The 22,297-nt window shown below is 33.5% G+C and overlaps 2 protein-coding genes across 7 annotated transcripts; one reads left to right on the forward strand and one right to left on the reverse strand.

The window, feature by feature from the left end:
* Nucleotides 1-411: 411 nt before the first annotated feature.
* LOC106121689 (YLP motif-containing protein 1) lies at nucleotides 412-21,591 on the reverse strand. 5 transcript variants are annotated; one of them, XM_013317450.1, is made up of 10 exons: nucleotides 21,268-21,591; nucleotides 19,693-21,163; nucleotides 18,819-19,421; nucleotides 18,589-18,737; nucleotides 18,309-18,497; nucleotides 17,955-18,182; nucleotides 17,642-17,696; nucleotides 17,094-17,203; nucleotides 1,974-2,001; nucleotides 479-1,827 (listed from the first exon to the last, which is right to left on the reverse strand). In XM_013317450.1, the coding sequence occupies exons 1-9, from the start codon at nucleotides 21,436-21,438 to the stop codon at nucleotides 1,987-1,989; spliced, it is 2,991 nt and encodes a 996-aa protein (XP_013172904.1). In that variant the 5' UTR covers nucleotides 21,439-21,591; the 3' UTR covers nucleotides 479-1,827; nucleotides 1,974-1,986. The 5 variants fall into 5 exon arrangements, with proteins under 5 accessions (XP_013172903.1, XP_013172904.1, XP_013172906.1 ...); XM_013317449.1 differs by having other exon boundaries at nucleotides 412-2,001; XM_013317448.1 differs by lacking the exons at nucleotides 479-1,827; nucleotides 1,974-2,001 and adding an exon at nucleotides 16,042-16,435 and having other exon boundaries at nucleotides 21,268-21,590.
* On the forward strand, nucleotides 2,238-12,818 carry LOC106121691 (uncharacterized). Of its 2 annotated transcripts, XM_013317453.1 has the most exons (7): nucleotides 2,238-2,347; nucleotides 9,978-10,083; nucleotides 10,282-10,471; nucleotides 10,781-10,974; nucleotides 11,395-11,478; nucleotides 11,633-11,883; nucleotides 12,108-12,818. In XM_013317453.1, exons 2-7 carry the CDS (start codon nucleotides 9,979-9,981, stop codon nucleotides 12,232-12,234), a joined length of 951 nt encoding a protein of 316 aa, XP_013172907.1. In that variant the 5' UTR covers nucleotides 2,238-2,347; nucleotide 9,978; the 3' UTR covers nucleotides 12,235-12,818.
* Nucleotides 21,592-22,297: the final 706 nt, after the last annotated feature.

Consider the following 22,297-nt stretch of genomic DNA (forward strand, 5'->3'; position numbering starts at 1 on the left):
TGTCAGATGAATCACATGTAACATGTAAAGTCAAACCAGCGAAAGTAATTCGAGCGTTTTATTATTCGACTCACATTTTTAGTTATGACGTAATTTATTCATATGTTGTCTTTATAACTTATTATAAACGAGCACAAATTTCACTTGACATTATTCCTGTGCCATAAAAATATAATTAACCAATTTTGTTACATAGCTCCTCACTTACAAAAATTCGTGTAGTAAATCAAACTAACAGTGGGCTGCCATTGTCGAAACTCTTGCTAAAAAAACAAATTTTAATCCCTCTCACTTTCTTCAAAAATGACAAAAATATGTTTTCGTGTCTAATAATTGATGGAACAGACTTTAGCCTTTCTCTGGTAAATCTAACACCTTTGTCGAAAGTAGGTAATACAATAATACAAGCAGTGTTAAATAAATTTGTTTATTTTTTATTCAATGAGGAAACTATATTTAAAAAATTCAATCCACATACCTGAAATCCTGCAGTCCGCATACGTCTCTTCATATTGTATCCTCGTACCATCTCAAGATAATCTTTTAAATCCTCTTGCAGTATTGACGAAGTTGGGCTAAACCTAATGAATTGTATTTGACGATATTGACTACAATTAAAAAGCAAGAAAAGACAACAAAAACATTTAGTTTAACTTCAATTTCAAGATGACCTAATACGAGACAAATATTATCTAAATTTGTTTTGAATGAACTAATTTTGTTGTATAAATTGGAACTTATTTTATTCAGGATATACAGGAAGTCACTAATTACGTTCATAGTACCTTTGCTAATAAAAATGACACGCATTACCAACTTTCTTAAACTCCTGACTTAATTTTAACTAATGCATACGGCTTGGTATTGCATTTTTCTGTATAAATTAAGTTATCATAGATTTCATTCATTATATTTATGTTTTCGATAAAGATGTCAATGCGTGGTAATAGATCCAAGTCACTTATTTTGGGTGCAAGCTTCTTTACATTTCTCCAATGCTTTGAAATGTATCTTACACACGTACAGTCAGCTGCATAAATATGAATACATTTACAAAGCTTCAGAAACTTGTATACGCCTTCAGTTTCAAAAATATGTACAAACGCATCCGTCTTCTTCTTCCAACAATGAATACATAGTACATGAATACGTATATTTGAAACCAAAGGCTTCTGAAGTTTAGTAAATATTTACATATTTATGTAGCTGATTGTACCTACATATCTAAATCCTAAGTAAAAATCCGAAGGTTACTTTTATCGATTCAGATCAACCGCTGCCCGAAGTGAAATCATAGCCTTATTTGATTCGCATGTAACGCTGCTAGTGCTTTAGTTTCCACGGAATATAACAATTATTCCAAGAAAAAGATCTGTGAGAATGTCATATTAATTGCTTTAACAGACAATAGATACATCACGCACTTGAAGAGCTCCAATTTTTTAATGTCTCTTATAGTACCATCATTATACAATTAAGAACATACCTTGTCGTACTTGAGAAACCTTTTGAATAAATTGACCTCAGATATTTAAGTATTAGTAAAGAGAAAGATACTTAGGTTATAACAAGTTATAAAAGACAGTGGTAAATTAAAAGGAAAGAGATAAAAGACGTAACAATGGTAAACTGAATAAAAATTAAGTAAATTATACTTTCATTTCGATGAGTAAGATGCAGGAGGCTCAATAATAGTTCTCGTCCCGGGCCCAACCTTAAAATGAGAAAACGAAGGGACCAGAAAGTAAATTTGATAGGAAAACGGACAGGAAAAGGAATAAGCTTACTTCTGTTTATGCTCTGTGTTATCGAGTTAGGGAACGTCATCTGCAAGTCAAGTAATTAGCGTATTGCAGGTGCATATAGGCAGCAGTCGTACCTCAGGTGACCTGTTTGAACTTTTTTTTGAAGTAAAATAATCTGTTTAATAATAAAATTAAGGCAATCGTCTGTAAATATAAAATATCACTTACCATATCAATCTTATCACAAGCATCGTACCTGTAACAAGCAAACAATAAAACATTAGAAAGAGCGCCCTCTAGCATTTTCCTTATTCATGTAAACAAATGATGTCCTTGGCAAGGTCCAAGGGCCGGGCCGGGATCGAGACATTGAAACGGGATGGGGAACAGGTTGGAGACACGGACAGGCGGATACACAGTTAGCCGGTCGACGTAACTGGGTCATCCTATATATATGTGAAGTCGAAGACGCAACACTCATTGCAAGTCGAACAGTCGAGCAAGCAACACGCACTTTCACTTCAGTGACGCTCCAACCTCGTGGAAGATAACGATCAGTGTTCAGTGATTTAGTGAATCCCAAAGACGGTGCGAGATATAAGGTAAGGGCATCAATTCTGGCTAAAACGTCCCGGTAGCGTGATCATCTTACAACCAGATCTTGGTGAATGTATATTTATTTCCCTGGATATAGTGGTGAAAGATTTCATATAATGTGAGAAGTGATTTTGAAGTAAAGCCAGCTTTTCCCGCGTTCGACTTGTTCGTTGACTGCATACTCCGGCGTGCGCTTGGTACGGCGAGACGAAAGTAAACAACTTTCTCTTTGATGATAACGTGGACTTGTATTTTTTGTTGACACATTTTTTACGAGACTACGGAATTAACTTTCTATAAAATTATAAGACTGAGAGACGAGCATTAAATGCCTCTTTATGCATAAACGCTTTATTATTTTGTATAATTAGAGTGAAAGCAGATGTACGATAACAATTATTTGAAGATAAATTTCAACTTTAGAACTGCGGGCGAATACTCCCTATAATATATTTGAAGCGTCAATAGCCTAATGGTTAAGGGTACGGATTTCCGATCACGAGGTCGGGGGTTCGAATCCCGCCATTCGACTATTGTCGTAAACCATATCCTACCACAAGCCTAGAGCTTAGTTGGAATGGTAAAAGAAATATTAGTAAATTTACAAAAAAAAAAATTGTTCCAATAAAATAAAAGTTAAGTTTAAATTTCTTGCTCGACTTGGCTGGGCACTGCCGTGCTCCCAGATTTAAAAGCAATGATAATGAAAAGACACTTTATTTCAAATTAAATTCTAAAACGCTTAGTACACAGTGGCTATCAATCGATGTTCTTATTGAGTTATTTGTCACTTTCACCAGCGCAGTGCAAAAACACAAGTTCGTTAACCTAACTAATAAAGTCAACAATTCAAATCACTACGTCTGTTTTTATAACAACTATTTTTTTTTATTTACTTACATTAGAGATTCTAAAATGTTTCTTATTTCTAAAATCATACATAAGACAGCAAAGAGCATGACATAACACAACTCTAAAAATTATGTAAGTTTACATATTAATTTATAATGTAACACATATTATAAGTTCATATATTACTGAAAAAATAAAAACTGACAAATCATTTAAATTGGAAAAAAACACAAAATTCAACTATTGTAATAGTCACAAAATGCCTTGAATTAGTCACGGACATTTTACGGCATTTATCTTCAAAAGCGATCCGGCTCATCTCCCACAATAGACATGTTAAGCAAACCTTCACTTTCTAAAATATGAGAAGAAAAGAATCGTTTAACCTTGAAAACATGACAAGTTAAATTTGTGATGGTAATTAAGTTAAGTAAATTAGTAAGAAAGGAGTCAATTCAGATAACAGCTTTTAGATGTAGGATCTTCCATTGTGGAGTTTAACATACTGTACCAACCATCCACAAACTCCTTGGTACAACTCCCCACAAGAAAAAGGGCAGGAAGATGATTGATATTGAGTGAATATCAAAGAAGTGCAAAAATTTCCGATCGTTTAGATATTTCGATGCGGCAGTGATTATAAAATCTTACGGTTTACTTAGTTAATTGGCCCATTCACTTAATAGAGCGAAACAAACGATTGAATACCAAACTATAAAAGCAGAACTTGAACTTGTACTTGAAATTAAAGTTTAGAACGTTATGAAAAGCTTTAGAGGATTGTAAATTTGACAGGTGCTTGATATTAGAGACTTTAGAAAGTTGGAAGCTTGGGATTTTAAGTATATATCAAGGTCGTGGTGCATCTTTCGTATGGTATTTTAACATGAAATATACGAATTTAAAGGAGACTTATTAATTGAATTAACCATAACCAATATAAGGAAGAAATAGATGAAAAAATATGAGAGACAATTTTTTGATCCTTAAGGAATGATCGAACTAATTGTGGCTATAAATTACTGTAGTAAATAGAAGTGGTTATTCTTCTTCTTCTTGTGCCTCTTCAGTCTTGAAGGTTGGCCGCTAAGTTGTTATTAGATTACTTTAAAAAAAATGAAAAAGGATATAGTTGATCATGGTCCAAAAGTCGATAAGTGCTCTAAGTTAATTTGTTACTTGAATTAGGTCGTCCAAAAAGTAGGTTTACCTATAAATTTCCATACTCAGATTATTTAGTTATGGGTTAATGAAGGCTAGTGTGGAAAGCGCGAAGAAAGCTGACTTCAAATAGTCAACAAACTTCTCGCGTGTCATTCCAATCGCTTCCGTCCATCCCGTAATTTCTTGAACGTTCACATAATTATTGACGTCCACTACAATATTTATCGAAGAAAGTCAGTAATTATTTTAAATTGGAAATTCAGAATACCATTAGGGAATAACAAGATGAAATCCCAAACAACCATAAACAATATTTTTTAATTTTCGGTAACTGATTAGAAGACATTCGATTGATGAAATTATATAAGAAAGTATTTCCGAATGCAAATATATTTCTCAATCGTCGTAATCATTACGTCAGAGTTTAGATAATATTGTTATTTGGTATGGTAATTTATCAGATAAATAGTTACGATAAATTCTTCCGCGTCCTAATGTTTTTAACTATAAGACTATTAATCAAAGACAACAAGAAGTTTACATTACCGCACAATTTCAAAGCATTGCTTCAAAGGAACTTAATAAAAAAGTCAATAAAATCATGACAAATAAGCCTGACACAGAAATGTATTTGGAACTTATTAATATGTAATTCAATTAATTTATTCTAATAGAAAAAAAAGCAAATAATATTTAGTATACTTATTTATATCAATAATTGTGATATGATAATTACTAGTTTTGCGGACTTGTTAAATAATTTAAAAATGCAATAAAATAATTCTTTATTTGGTACGATCCGTACAAAAGAGCAATTTTATTTTTATTTGAACTGACTTGAAGAAAAAAAATGTGTTTGAAAACACGTTTACTTTCAAATAATTAACACTAGCAATAATTACATTGCCCCAGGTTGCTTCAAGTGACTGACTCACTGTTCCTTTCATATCCAAAAAGTCAAAGTGAAAGTTGTGAGGCCGCGAGAGGAATCTAGTCATTCACCGGCCGGTATTGAGTAACCGAAATATTAAACAGGTGATAGCAAACTTTTACCTGTAAAAACTAGTAATTATTTCTACTCCTAACTTTAGTTTAAACACATATGTCAATGTTTTCTCAAAGGGTTATCAGGTTCAATAGATGATAAATGTAATTACTAAAGCGTACAGATTTGATGAAAATTTTGTCAAGATGTTCTATGCCTTGAGGCTTGACAAATCTACAAATTAATACAAAAACATTACTGTGACTTTGTTTGACATATTTATACTATTTACAACATTGTCTTTGTATAAAAATAAATATTGGATTCGTCTTATATCCATAAATAAATGACACTTGTTTTGTGGAATTGTTACTAACTGTACTGGATTACTTACGAAAATTTTTAGCTAGCACTCCTAGATCTAGGTTTTGCTAGAAACTCTATACAGTTACAACCTCTGAAAAAAGCTCTTTTAGCAATGTGGGTCGCGAGTTATCTTTTACACGAAATATGAAAGTCACTCGTTTCTTTAAAAAAAAGTCCCGTAAACAAAAAAATATTAACCGTATAACGCGCCAAATTACTAGCAAATTGTAGTTCCAACAACCATACCAACTGACAGGAAAACTTTTGATAAAAGAATTTGATAGTCAGAAACTGTCGCTAGTAAAATGCTGATAATATCCTCTGTAACTCTAAATATTATGTTTTAATATCTTTGGTATAAACACTTCTATAATCTTTTGAAGCATTATGTCAGTAGCAAACAAATTCAAATTGACATGCGTGTTAAATTAGACCACGACATGTTACTACTGTTAGGAAGTAAATCCGGAAATATGACAGTGTATTGACTCAACACTAGCTTTACTAAAATGTCGACGTTTATGTCCCCTCGCTATTCATTCTGACACTAGACTTTGTAACGAAAGCACGTCATTCGCGCTAAAGGATTGTAATTAATAATGTCTAAAACTACTGGATGACACTAGATAACAAGTCGTGGATTACGTTTAGGTTCATATTTATTGTAAAGACTACTTGATACAGAGTTGTATGCTCATGATTTAAACGGATATAGACGTGTAATGGATAAGATCTATAAATTAAACATAAATGAGTGCATCTCAATACCGTTTGGTCTACATCAAGACTATGATAACGGTGTACTAAGACATACGCTTCACTGAATCCCGGTCATTATGTGTGTCCGTTTAATGCCGCATCTGTTCATATAATTTATTGCTGAATTTCGCTAATTTTAATTTCATTATATGAAAGTTGAGTTTCATTTGTTTCGAGAGTAAAAACTGACTATAAGACGACTAGTAGGTAATGAGACAGATAAAATTTCTTGGGTTAAAGTAATTAATCAATTACAAGTGATAACTAAATGTTACAATGACTTGCTACTCCATGTAGTCAAAATACTCTATAAAAGTTTACTCGACCGTCTGTTTGCCTTTTTAATCTATGCCTGTCGTCCGTTTATGTTTAAAAAATATACCTAAGTAGTAAAATTCTGCGCGAGCTTCCTGGAACTCAAAACACTTGAAGGCTTGTTCTTATTAGCCTGTAATGTCACCACCGTACCATGTCAATAACACATGCTCTACCAATATACAACCAATATAGTATAATAATGTAGTCGTAGTTTTTTTTATTTTGACTAGCTAAAATATGTGAGTGTTTCAATGTATTCCATAATAATAATATCAAGGCTCATATCCGTGTATGATGCACGCACAACGGAGCCGCTCGGCTTTAGAAAGCGGATCGCGGCCGGACCTGTCTCGATGATTGGACTAAAAACAAGAAAACGACTCGATTTACGTAACTTTTTAATTTTCCCGTAATAAATTAAAGTAATAGAAAAAAAAAAAATCTGAAATCGGAATCGGCAATGTGAGTTTCTACTGCCAAAGCAAAAATACAGAAACATATTTCTCTTTGAACATTGAATTTACAATTCTTACTAATATTTCATTATAATTGCGAAAATTTTGATGTATGGATGGATGTTTGTTAGATAATTTTTCCAGAACGGCTCAATCGATCTCGATGAAATTATGCACTGATGTAGAACATAGTCTGGAAGAACACATAGGCTATAGGCTACTAAAAATATAATTATTACCGCGCGGTCGCAGTCGCGGCGACATTCAATGTTTTATACAGGTTTTTCAATACTGGAAACAGTAAGTGAAAATCGAAACTTATTTTTCTACATCGAATTTCCGATGAAAGTAGGCGATGGTGGTGGTAGCATGGAACTGGTGTAGTAAGTCTAGGTAGAACAACTCTAACTCCGAAATAAGAAAAAATGTTAACCTTTCAAGGCAGTGGCTCTCACGCGACCGGCCCGCGCCGCTTTCACCCATCGCTTACCACGCCTCACATACGATCATGTGCTCATACTCGTTCAAACACCGTTCTGCCTTAATACACAATATAATTATACACACTTGTTCGTGTGGACATGCTTAAAAAACTAACCAAGTGATTTTTTTAATCTTAATCAGTTCCTGCAACTCTACAATCACGACATTTGTGTATTCTGTTTACTTTCTTAAGCAGGTTTTATATAAATACGCGAAACTTAGTGATTACAGTATGTGCCTCAGAGTCATCAGTGTCGGTTAAAAAAACATGTAGATCTAAAAATTTAATTTGCAAAGATAAGTGAGGTATATAATAACCGCAAGAAAAAGTGTAGAAAATCAAAGTAAAAATATAAAGATAGATCGTTGGGAGTAACAATAAGAATTCTTATTGTATTACCGATGCTCGAGAGAGTTATAAAACCGAGGCGAGTCTCTCCCGCGCGTCGGCCAGCTTTCACCAAGTGTACCGTCAACTAAGGGCTGCCACACACGGAGTAATTCAAATTGTCAAACGTCTGTATGTTGTATGAAGAGGATCGACTACTAATCGGCCAACGCCGACGGTTTAAAGCTGTCGTGACTATATGAAACACAACGCGTATGACTGCCTTTAGCTTGTAAAATTCACACAATATGCTTTAACATTTACTCGGCAAACAAATGTGACATTGTTTTACGCGACAAACTAATATAAAATAGGACACGCGTGTTGTATGGCAGTGGAACTGCGGCAAAATATACATAAAACATTAAGTCTGAAACAACTTGTTTCACCAGAAAGCGACCACTAATTTGTAAACGTGCACGCATAGCTTCGAACTCTAGAATATTTGAGAATTGTCATCTTTGTGTACTGCATATTATAATCAAAGTCTATAGACAATTTGACGTAACATAACCGAGTGTTTTATTAACCCACATTTAACATATAGATAGGGAAGAAATTATGTTTATAAGCTTAAGTAACGACTTTATGGAGGATAGAGCGAATGCCATAATGCAATTAAAATAAAATAAAATCAAGCCGGTTTATGATAATAAAGCGTCTTAGTAATTTACAACCGACATAACTGTAAATGTTATGGATTCTGTTGTCTTACTTTTTCGAAAACTTGATTATTATTCATCCATATCAATATAAGTACGAAAAAAAAAATATGTTGTACGCGTAAGCTCTAAAACTTAGAACCACAACATCCAAATAAATCAAGCTTTACTTATATGTCTTTTGCATCGATGAACAACACGGTCAATACCAAGCTGAATACAAATAACTAGGTTATTCTACAAGTGTGAAATCATAAGAGACATCCGAAATATTAATACAACAAACATAACAAAGATTTTAGTCGGCCAAAGAAAGTTGGCCGACGTGTTTAATATGTTGAGATGCGTATTAACATCAATTTATAACAAGTATCACTTGACTTGGTGGAGGTGACCATCCGAACTACAGTTAGTATGACCGGGTCACCTGTATTAGAGTCGTACAAGACTAGCACAATTCCATACTGGACTTGGACATGCTGCATCGCGTGTTGCATCTCAAAGATATGATGTATTGTAAATACGAATCCATTTAAATAATGGTAGTCTTCGAAAAGCTTCTTAAAATAAAGAAATTAAGCGTTATTAAATAACACTGGTTGACAGAAATCCGAAAAAAAAACCGAAAAAATTTCAAACACTTTCGATATAATTTATTATCGAAAGGTCCTAACTATTACCGGTTAATAGACCTTCTGTAATTAGTGTTTGCATCGTAGTAAAAATCCAACAAGACGAGTTAGCGGCCGCTTTCTACGAGCGAAGCACTCATCAGAACACTTTCTAATCGACGAAGATCACGGTACAAATAAATATAAGTAAGAAACGTATTTAAACAACATTAAAATCGTTACGTATTCTTATCTTTATTAATTTTTTATAACGAATTAAAAGTTAATAACAATATGAAATCTATTAATTTCATAATGTAAGTTACGATTAAATTCCGATCAAAACTTATGAACATTTTGACTACCCTAATTTTACCGAAATAAAAATGGAAATGGCACTTTAAATTTTCTCAAGCTTCTTAGTATCTTCTATCGTTTTTTCCTTTCTGAATACCATATTTATATACCACTTAAAAAGCGAAGTCTTTAAATGAAATTTTTGAAAAATTTCGACGATTTGACAGATGAAACAATTTTTTAGGTTAAGTATTTTATTATCTATATTATGACTTACAATATCACTTTGTTGCAGGATGCAGCAGAAATTGTCTGGCTGGGCCCTCCTGGCCCTCATCAGCTCGTCGTTGATTCTTCACACGATAGCTTACCCTCAGCAGCAGGCGACACTCATATCAAGGGTAATTGTTTTGACATCCCATATACATGGTTACCATAGACAAGAAATCGCAATCGAATACAAAATCTTTTGAAAATTCTTTTTTTTTTCTCCTACATTTTTAGTCCTTTACGATTTGGTATTTGGTCCAGAAACTCCGAAGTAATTTCGAAATATAATTTTGGTAATGCATTATAATGAAGATTTCATTCATTTCCAGTCAACAAGTAACGTACGGTCACAAAACCCCGTATATTACAGTAATTCGTTGCCCGCGCCACAAGAACAAATAGGCCAAGAGAGGAAATATGCCGAGAAACCGAATGCGTTGAAGAAAGTGGTCGACGACATCGACGACACGCAAACAAATTCAATATCGGAAGGCGGTTTCTCCTGGTCAAACATGTTGGGTACGTATCATAAATAAATAATCTTTGCTACATGTTAATCTTTTTAATTTTTGCACGAATGAGGCGAAGGTTATTTTTTATTCCTCACCATTCTATTGTGACTTTGTATATCTTTCGCGTCATGGCATAGACTACTTACATTTAGGGCCAATAATTTTTTTATAGCAAATAGTTCCCACTCGTTTTTTTCTCTGCAGTGTCATATACAGCCAGTTGTATTTCCTCATAAGACGATATAAAAATAGTTTAATGCAACACTTTAAATACAAACTATATCATAGTTTTAACAAGGAGTTTAATATTTTTCAGGTATGATTATGCAAATGATATTCAACCCTGGCGGCTCCAGCCCTAGCAAAAGCGACGGCCTCGATACCGATTCCGGTTCATCATCTCCATGGCCAAATCTCCTGTCCATGGGTCTCAAGATTTTGACCGCCGTGCTCGGAGGAGGCGCCCCCGTTGATGGAATCGACAAAGTCGACTCTTCATCACCAATGCAGGTAAAAAAATATTTAATGTAAAAGCACGCAATCGATAAAATCGATAGATAGTTCTTGTAAATTATGAAAACGACACGAACACATTATGAATAGAACACACAAATTAATTTGCCTTACTGATCGACTAACAATTTTGTAGATACACTAGAACAAATTCCAGACACTCCAATATTGTAAAATATCACCTTTGAAGTATATCCTTGCCTGCATTTAGTAGTATACAATAAGAGTTGTAGCTTTAGGAATTAATAGATTAATAGACAACAAATATTTTACCAGGAATACGTCAAGGAATGCTATTAATTTGCCACTTCAAATAAATTAAAACATTTGTATAAACTTCCTTGAGGTAAGCCTTGATAGTAAATGTAAATAGTAAAGTTTGGTTACGGAGATGGTATTGCTTCTCGCTTGCTTCAGGGTATATTGGCTGCGGTTCTTTCGACGGTGCTCGGTGCAAAAGATCCCGACCAAGTGGCCTCGATGGCAAAGCAGGCTGGAGAGGTACGGCACCTACCTTTCCTACTCCCATTTCAAACCCTTACTAAATAAAAACTACAGATAATGCAAGATTTGCCTGTACAAACTTAATTTTTTATTTCTAGAAACTTCTTTTATGTTTTAAATAGGGAAACTAACATTAAATATTATTTTCCAGTTCATTAGTATCGTCGTGAATCTCCTGGATGCTCTTAAGACGTCATTCTCTCATCGGTCGCTCACTGCACGATCCATGGGTCGCAAGGATTCAGTCAGTGACGCAGCGATCGCTGGCATTTCCATGCTCAAGACCTACGTTCGGTCCTTCGGCACTAATGACGACAAATGCCTTCAGAAGTATGTGTGCGATGCTAACAACGAATGTTCATCAGACATTGGACCGAAAAGCATCTTCTGTCAGCTTGGAACGTAAGTATTATCTTGATTCTGTTGAGTATCCATAATAATCGTTTGATCTGGAGGATCTCTTAACAAAGCAAAAACTATTAAAGCACGAAGAAAGTAAATAAAAGTTGTCATAGGACATAACTGAGAAACGTAAGCTTTAGCTTCCCCAAATTTTTTGGTGAGTCACAATCACAAGATTCATTAATTTGCAAACACTGAGATAAAGAACCTTTCTTTCTTTTCAGATATGCAGCAAGTTTCGTATTAGAAAGACAATCGGGAGGCACTTTTGAACAGTTCTATGAAGCCGGTCGTCGAGGTCGTTCTGGTATTGATTGTCGCCAGTTGTATCTTGAATGCAACGAAGTTTAGACTACAACCGCATTTCAATATACAGCCAATATCCCCAAAACACGAACGGAGCAGGGAGAAAAATACTACATTCGAAATCATCTAATTCCGAATATTCGTCGTTATAATTTAAAAAGCCAAATTAAAAAAAAAACTTGAAATATAATTTGGTTTATGGCAAACAGATAAAAAATTCGGCCGATTCCTCTCTAGGCAATCGGACACTTTGTGCAAGTATCCCAACGCACATTTTATAAAGAATGTCATGTGTAGTGTTTTATTAAGATTTAATTTATTTATTTATTTAACTTATTCTGTAGGTTAATTACATAGGCATTACAAAGTATTACGTGAAAAAAGGCAAAGGCATCAAAATTCCGTCCGGTAAATGAGTTCAAAATGAAAGTGAATTGGCATTTAAACCAGCAATTTCGCCAATTTTGTAATAACGACTGATGTAAAATTTAATATTGTGTGATATAAAAAAACATTATATCACCTTGTAGTTTAGTTATGAATATTATGTGTATATTTTTGTGATCATGTATGATTGAGGACGTCCTTGTGTGATTGTGATTGTTGAATAAAATATTAATTTATATAAACATTTTCTTTTATTTTGTAACCACTTTGTAATTAAAATTAGCAACCCTAAAAAAGATGACATACGTCAAAGAGCAGGTAATGCTGTCATTTCTTCAAACCTATAAAGCTATAAGTTTGAGTCAATGAAAATAAAGAAGTAAAAAGAACAGATGATATCGAGGTCTATACAATCATAAAGTAATCGTCGCTTCCTTGACAGAAAAAAAGTGAAATATTAAATGTTATATCCCACTTTAAATTATGGAAAAGATTTTATTAAAGCTAAACCAAGGACACCGAATACCAAATATATATCGTTACTGGAACTTTACGATTTTGTAGTGGTCAATATTATAATCCTGAAGGTCGTCGAAGTCGAGGGAGACCAAAGCTCCGATGGATAGACGGCGTTAATAAGGACGCAAAAAAAGTGGGCATAGCAAACTGGAAGCAGAACTGGAAGATAGACCGAGGTGGAAAAAGTTGCTGGACCAAGCCAAGGCCCACAAAGGGCTGTAGAGCTAGCAGAAGAAGAAGAATATTATTAAAGTAAAAGTGCTTGTTGTAATCACGTTGTATAGTTCGTAAATGTTAAATTTAAAACATTTTTATTTCGCCTCGGAGACAACCATCAAGTACAAGATACCGTTAAACGTACGCTTGACATATCTTATGGAACACAACTTTGTAGAGCGCAATAATGGGATAAGTAAAAGAAAATCACGATCCAACCTACTAAGATATTCAGTTGGATCCATAGCATTCGCGCAACTTGACGTCAGTGACATTTCAATGGCATTGGATAATTTTCTATCCCGAATGGGTTTGGATACAAAACTTACTGACAGGTATTTTTTTTTATTATTTTTCACAACTACCGAAAAAAACGTATTACAGAAAACTAAAAATTCGTGCGATGACATTTGAATTCCTTCTGTATAAAGCTGAACCTTAGAATTAACGTATTTTAAGTACTTACGCTATCTCTACTTGGAGTCTATATAACAGTATTAAAAAGGCCTAGCTTATTGTAAAAATGTTATTTTAGGTATACAGAATTCACGGGGCCCATGCATGATCAGCCGTTATTTTACGCATATGACCCGTCTGCACCAACACACAGTCATGGAGTCTCCACTAAACAGTAAGTAATAGTTTTTAACGAAATAACAAATTTTCAGTAGCAGTAGACTTGAATGAATCTATGCAGTAGAATTTATTGCCGATAAAACCCTTATCATGTTTTTATTTTGTCCATTCCTTCAATACTCAAACGAAGCCAAATTGTTTCTAAAACAAAGGCAATAAACGTGTCTGTATAGTACGCAATAGTTCAAATAAACCAAAAACGCAAACACTTTTGATGGCGAAATTCGTGCACAGCGTTTAAAGAATTCAAATTAAAAACATTGCCGTAGTGTAATATAAAATTGTCGAATAACATTAGACACTGTTAATAAATTGATTTATAAAAAAAATTTCAGTCATCACTTAGGCGCTGGTCACAAAAGCAACGCAGCAATGTCCGCCCTAACGCTACTCGCATTTCTATTCTTCCTGCATATACTGCAACAGTGCTTGAAGGACCACATGACAAACATGGGTACTCCACAAATTATGATAATGACCGCGGGAAAAGAAGGCGAAGACAATATCGCAAAATCGTCGCACACCAGCAAAATAGACAAAGCCGGTAAATCGAACGACGAAAACGATTCTCAAACGGAAATGTCAAATTTGAATAAAAGAAAAACAACCGACGACAACGACGCGTTCGAAAATCAAAACACTAAAGAAACGCCGACGAAAACTTTGATGAAAATAAAAACCGCAGAACCTCGACCACAAAACGTCGCGCAAAAGGAAAACTTTTTTAAAAATCACGGCGGTCGAAGTTCAATCTTCGGAAATTTTCACGATGATACCGATTACTAGGTTTTTTCAAAAGTTCAACGTAAGCAGTTCGATTCCCGTAAAGGTACGGGTCCATAGGTCTACGACGAACGCACCGCACACACGGCCTACGAAGCGGGCGGCGCGGATAACGAACGCAACGCTATGTAAAATTAAAATCAGTTTGCGGGCCGTGCGTGCGGCGCGTCCGGATCGGGCTAATGGACGCGTACTTAAGGTGTATTGAAATAAAAAAAAACAATGTAAAGAATACCGTTTAATTATACCAATTATATACAAACATGAATTTTAAAGTACATGCATCACAATCTTTCGTTACACTGACAAATCAGTAGACTTATTATAGAATATAATTCATGTTGGTATCAAGACCATAAATGTTAACTATTAGTACTAATAAATCGACTAAATGTGAGATAAAGTTACTACTAATTTATCAACATTAGTTATAATATTTGAATAACATAGACATCATTTTAGTGATGTCATGAAGCTCCTGTTTCAAAAATGCATCAATATTTATCTAATTATTAAAAAATCACGGCCTTTCTAGCAGAAATCCTAAAAAAAATATATCTTAATTTTTAAAAAATTAGCTTACCTTAAAAACTATACTAATTTTTGTTGCTAATGTTGCTTTATTGTGTATTTATTTGTTGTTCAACTGCATAAACACAACACGTGTTATGAAATATAATATACCAAATATTGCTAAATCCGATTGGTCCTATTGAGTTAATAAATTAAATAAACAAATATAACAAGTTCAGTGCCACAGACTTGGTTCGCGAGATCACTTCAAACAAAAAAATTGTGGCATGGAAAGTGTTAAAAAATAAATATGAAAATACTGCAGGAGTTTAAATCAAATTAAATTGCTTGATTAATTCTCCCTATGCTTTTATTCAATGCTACTTATAAAGTGTTTAAAAACATAAATTAACAATTATTCTAATATGTTACTTGCCTTAAAAAAATGTAAAAAAAATCTTTTGAGGTTAGCTGCATCCACCAACATTTGGGAAATGTTGACAAACAAAAGATTAACTTGGAAAAGCATCTCTATTTATATAAATTCTTAATATTATATGTGAAGCTTATTTTGTGAGTTTTTTTATTCAGTAAAATATATAATGGATAAGATAATTTTCAGCGTAATTGTGAATTTTTTAATCCTAATCAAACATGTTAATTTTAAAAATTGCACAATTGAACTAATTGTATAGAAGATAGATAGGAAATGTACCCATTTTTTTAAACAAGCACATAAATATATACTCAAAATACATTTTTAATAAAAATTTAAGTTAAAAGGTGACTTTTAATTATTATGAGAGAATTTAATATATTTATTATCTATCAAAAAAAACAATAAAAAGGTTATAACGGCATTTTTTTATGTCAGCAATACACAGGATTGTGCAAAGTCGCCCTCCTATGATTTTTAACACGTTCAATACCATTATAATTTTTCATATAATAAAATAAACTCGCAGGATTAGTTGGTAGCATTGAACGTGTTAAATGACTATGTATCTGGAAGTATGTAACATGTATAACTACATTATGTGCGTCGCACTCGCTCAATGTACTTAGTTTGTGTAAGCGCACTGGAACCCATTGTCGGATCAGTCATCCGATTCCAATCGGTCTGACCGACAACAAATCCGATAGCTCGCATTTTCTCTTGCTGTCTTCTCTCTTCTATATCTGCCCAACGCACCTGTTTTACATTACAATACGATAAAAAACAATATAAAAATTTCAACATACTCACCTTTTTTTTAATATAAAATTTACAAACGGATTTAAATATTTTATTTGCCGATTACGAGAATCATTTACGTGTAAATAAGCTTAGAACATGTTGAATGTCTTAGGATATTATGTTTTAAAAACTAACCGATTCGCCTTACCTTGTAACAGCCATAAACAAATTACCAAATTATTTTTTTTATTTCATTGTTATAAAGTAACAAAGTAGGATGCAATAAAAGTCATAAAACCCGATTTTTTGGTGTCGAAAAAGTATGTTCGAAATTTTCCGTCATCACTATAGCATATTAAAGAACTAAAATATTGGATTATTAAAAATACTTAAAAAAAAATTATTGCGTACATCACTTGCTATGAAAAACTGTGACGTAATGATGTCAAAATAAATATATAGCTTTTTTTAAACAAGCGGAGTAAATCTTAACTAAACGCTATTCGTCTACAACCTCAATAAAAACTTAGAACCCATTTGTACTGGTAACCGAAACACCTATTGGGTGTAAGTCTAAAACAAAATCATCCCGGAGCCGTTTCACACACAAAAAATTTCAAAATTGACCCAAAATAAATGAGAAAGGTTATAAAGAATTAGAAAATGTACTTACAGTTTTCTTCCCCGGCTTTGCAATGTTTGGTTTCCATTCGTCTATCTGGAGGTAGTCTTCCATGGAGAGTTGCGATGGCCGGAGAGGTTTGCTGGTGCCGTCGAGCCGCGCTGAAACAATTTATCAAACAAATCAACATTCTGTCATATATTTCAAACAAATAATATAACAGTGAATGATTGGATGGATGGATGTTTATTAGATATTATCTCCAGAACTACATAGACTTCAATGAAATTTGGTATAGATGTAAAACATAGTCGGGAAGAACACATAGTATACTAGTTAAGTTTTTTTTATTTCTGCACGGACGGAGTCGTGGGCGACGCCTAGTTATAATATACTGCTAATCGAATGTTCAATGTTTTTTTCTATTTCTATTACTTAAATATACATATATATCTTCAATATAATACAAATATGCAAATCTACAATATTTAAAAATAAACAACAAAATGTGAAAGGCCCTGTCAAGGCGAATGATATAAGATAATCGCGTGAGAAAAAAAAATAATATCCATAAATAAAATGACATATCAGAAACCTACCTAGTTTGACAGCGTCGTCCATTTTCTCCCATTTCGATGTAAAAAGATTTTCAACCTGTGTTACAATTCTGTCGTTTTAGTTACAACGCTGAAATAAAATCTGTTACCCTATCCATACTATAACATCTAATACACATAATTACAAAACATAATAAAAATATAGGGTAATCTGGGAATATTGGTGGCAAAACAAAACGGAAAGATAAATTTTTAAACATGTATAAAAAAGCATAATAAATTATAATAATCATAGGTAAATTGTAGAAGCAGACATTTGCTGGAAAATACCTGGAAATGTTTATAAATATCTCACCTCCGTTTCTTCCACAGCATCCTCCGTAGTGACTGCATCTTCAGCGTCTTCCATTTGCACATCAGTGATAGCGGCACTCTGCAACAATGTGGTCGGGTCCAGCTGTATGTGATGCATCGGTGTGGGGAAAAACTTCGCTTTTAGCTGTTCAATATCTTCCAATGTACGATTGTGAATGTTCCTCTTGTAACACGTTGCTACATCTGCCTCCATGGTGCAAACATACGCCTGGAAAAAACAATACAAACAAATAACAACCTCGTCTCATTAGAAGTTCATTGGTTTCCGAGATATTTGACAAAACAGTGATAACAAGATGTTTAATAAACTAATTTTGATGTTATAAAGAGTTACCTGAAATCCATGCTGCCTGGAGAAGTTCCAAACATCAGCATAACATTTTAAACTTTCATTCACAGCATCAAATATTATAAACGTAAAATAACCATCCGTAATACTTCTTTTGAATGCTCGCCTTAGTGAATTCAAGTAGCTTTCTTCCATGTGTTTTTCATATTCATATTTTAATGAAGGTTTTTTAATCTAAAATGTATAACAAACCAAAAATTACATACATAAAAAGTTACATACACAAAAACATACATAAATGTCCATGAATTTTTACATTACTTACAGTTTTGCCTGTGACTGGATCACTGACTTCAACTTCTCCCTCTTGCATAAAGTAATCATCTATTGACATTATTCTTGCAGTTCCGCCATGTTCAGCTTCTTTATCTCTTATCAATTTAGCCAAATATGATTTACCACTGCCTGGCAACCCTACAATAAGGAAAAAATATATTAAAAAACATGCTTGTCAAATAATTGCCAATTTTAAATATTACAAAATTGTTTCCAAACCTCTTAAAATTATAGCAATTTTCTTGGGTCTCATTTCCCGTCCTGGAGGTTCTAATATGTCATCTATCATTACAACATGCTTTGCTCTAACTGCCTCCTTATTTTCTACAGATTCTTTTCCTTTTTTAGCTGTAAAATTTCTATCATCATCATTGCTGTGATCTCTCTTCCGGTTTTCTTTTTCTTTGCTCCTACTACGATTTCTATTTTCATCCCTCCTATAATCTTTGTATCTATCCTTAAATTCATCTCTACTTTTTTCTCTATCTCTATAAAAGTCTTCTCTACGAGTAAACTTATCAGAATCATCACATCTCCAATCATCTAATCTAACATCATTCCTACGCTTATCGTCATATACATCTCGCATTGGAGGTCTAGGTCTATATGGTTCTCTAACAATTTCTCTAGGTCTTCGTTCATAATCCCTGTGATAAAGTTCCCGGCTCATTCTATCAGATGGAAAATTATCAACATTAGAAGACCGTGGATGTCTTACAAATAGTTCATCTGCTTCCCTTTCAAAATCTTTCTTCTTGCTTTCACCATACTTTGATTTATGGTTGTACTCAAATATGTGCACAGGTTCAATAAAATCACGAGCTAAAATGAAGTTTAAAAAATCACAAGTAAATTATTAGCACTGGAATAAATGTAGTCTTGAACATATGTGTTAAAATATTTACAAATATTTCTACAAGGTTTATGTAATTTTATGAAAATTTTAATATTAGTCTATTTCAATTGAAACAATTTTATTAAAAAAATATAGAGGCTAATGGAAAAAACTAGATGGCAATTTTTTTTTAAGTTATGCTAAAATTTTATGGATGAATTTTATTTGACTTTCATAACAAACATGTTAATTAATTACCTTTCAGTCTCAATGGCTTGTGTTCATATTCAACAATAATTGACGGTGTAAACATAGGTTGATCAATCCACTTTGACCTAGGTACAGGGGGTGGAGTTGAAAGTACTGGATGATCAGGGACAGTTCTTCCTTCCTGAAGAACACTTGGATAATTATCAATATTACTCTGTATAGGCTGACTTTGTAAAGGGTGGCCTAAAGGCATTGCATTAATTTGATTTCTTGGTGGTGGTGGTATATTGTTTTGAGAATAATTTCCATAATATTGATCAATTGGTAAATCCTTCTGAACTTGATTGTAAGGACTCTGTACAAATTGCCCATTACCTCTGTTGTAAGAATCATTAGATCCCTGATTAAAGGACATATTTTGCCTTTTACCAAAATCGGAATTATTGTACTGGTAAGTGTTAGCTGTTTCCACATTACTCTGGAATTGATTACCAACAGGATCACTAGCTTTTTGACAAACCATTGAAAGAATATTCATAATTTTTTCATCACCCAATATATTATTTATACCTTTAGAAATTGTAGTATAATCTGGAGTTTGTGAATGTAATCCTATTTTATCTGCAATTTTTTCCCCAGTTATATCTATAATATCTTGAGATTTATTTGACAGTTTATCTTCAGGAATCAAGTCTAATCCTGGGATACCTTTGGAAGCTTCATTTGTAGGCATAAATTTTGACTGTTCCATACTAGGATAGCAATAAGGATCAACATTTTCATAAGACTTATTTGTGTGTACTAGACCTACTTGTCCATAATTATCACTATTATAAGAATGTTGAGCTTCTTCATAATGTTGGTATTGATTAGGTTCCAAGTTATGACTTTGGCGAGTATAGTTTATATCTGGATTAATATTAGGTTTTTGTGTTTGTACGTCAATTGGAGGGCAATTATTTCCAGGATTTGGGGTTAGTGGCGGTGGAGGAACTAGTTGAACATTATTGATTGAACTTGTATTACTCAGTGCCGGAGGGGGCATTCCAGTTAATCGAGCTCGCTTTTGTTTCATCTGTTGACGTCTCTCTAACAGCTGTGCCCGGCAAGCCTCAAATTTTTGTTCATATTCACTGTATGCTTGTTTATCAGGATGATTAACATTTTCTGCTTTCCATTTTTCAATTTCTTCCTCCCATTTATGAAATTGAATATCAAACAATCTCTCTTCCTCTAATAATTTTTTAAGAGCCTCGGAATTCTGGGAAGTATTGCGGCTGTCTGCAGCATTAGCCCAAGATTGGGTATTACTGTCCATTGGTTTTGTATTATTTATATTATCTTGATTACTTGGAGGGTTTGATGGTGGTGGAGGTTTAGGAGTATAGAGAGGCCTGTCGTTTTTATGTGGCGGAGGAGGTTGATCGGGCGGCGGGGGCGCAGGAGGGGGTGCACAATTAACTGGAGGTAAAGGAGGGCCAGAGCCCACTGCTGGTACAGTCTGCATTTGCTCCGTATACTATAAGAAAAGTTAATAAATTAATCCATTACTATTAGATGCATAATGTTTAGGTATATAAACATAAAGAAAAGAGTTTACTACAATCAAAAACAAAACCTAACCTTGTCTCCATATTGCATTTGCCACTGGGCATATTGTTGTTGCCATTGTGCCCACTGTTGCCAATTTTGTTGTTGTATTAGAGTCCATTGATCAGGCGTATACCCCATGTTCATATTCGAAGTCATGGGAACTCCGGCATTCCAGGACCCAGATGGCACTGGCCAAGACATTTTGTATCAAAATTATTTAATTTAGCAGGAAGAATATTCCTTATTCAATAGAAAATATATTCTCATTAACAATACGCATAATTAAACAATTAATCATTACAATAATACCGCCATCTTAACTAAAGTTTTTAAGTTTTTTGGACCATGTTGTACCATCACAGATAAAAACATTTTACAATCTTTGAATAGAGTGGCGTGTCATAGAAAAAAAAAACTTTGTTTTTGCTGCTTTATACACTCTTTGGTGCTAGCTTTTTAAACCTTATGTAAAATGTCTGTGGTACATTAGAGATGTCCTCCTCAAGTAAAATTTCGAAATTTTTGATTCGATTTGAATTACTATCGTTTTAAAAAAATGGTACGAGTTACAAAAAAATAATTTTCAATTTCTTTCTTTTTCAAAAGGATTTTATTGTACGACTCCCTGAAGGGATATTAAAATTTTGGAAATTTAAATAAGACAGTAAATACGTTGGCCTATTTTGAAAGCTTAAAATCAAGAGTAATAATTTAAGGACGCTTCATCACCGTACGTAATTGAGTATAAGTCTGATCAAATACTATTCAAAATAATGTTATATTCAGTAACGTATTAAATGCTACATTCTACAAATATTATTTGATAACCATATTTAGCGGTTGATAAGAATAATACAACCCGCACTAGGCTGGTGTGATTACCTAGTCATCCCTAAATAATATGTCCTTGGCTATCGCGACCATTTTTGTGAAAATACTCATAGTAAACTTTATTCTATTACTGAAATCAATATCGACATAAGTTTGAAATGCATTGACTATAGAGATAATACTGTGTTGATATAATATGTAGTATGTCTATTTTAAACTACTAGTTTTA

The sequence above is a fragment of the Papilio xuthus genome, unplaced genomic scaffold (assembly GCF_000836235.2).
Source record: "Papilio xuthus unplaced genomic scaffold, Pxut_1.1 DF826938.1, whole genome shotgun sequence".
Classification (NCBI taxonomy): Eukaryota; Metazoa; Arthropoda; class Insecta; order Lepidoptera; family Papilionidae; genus Papilio; species Papilio xuthus.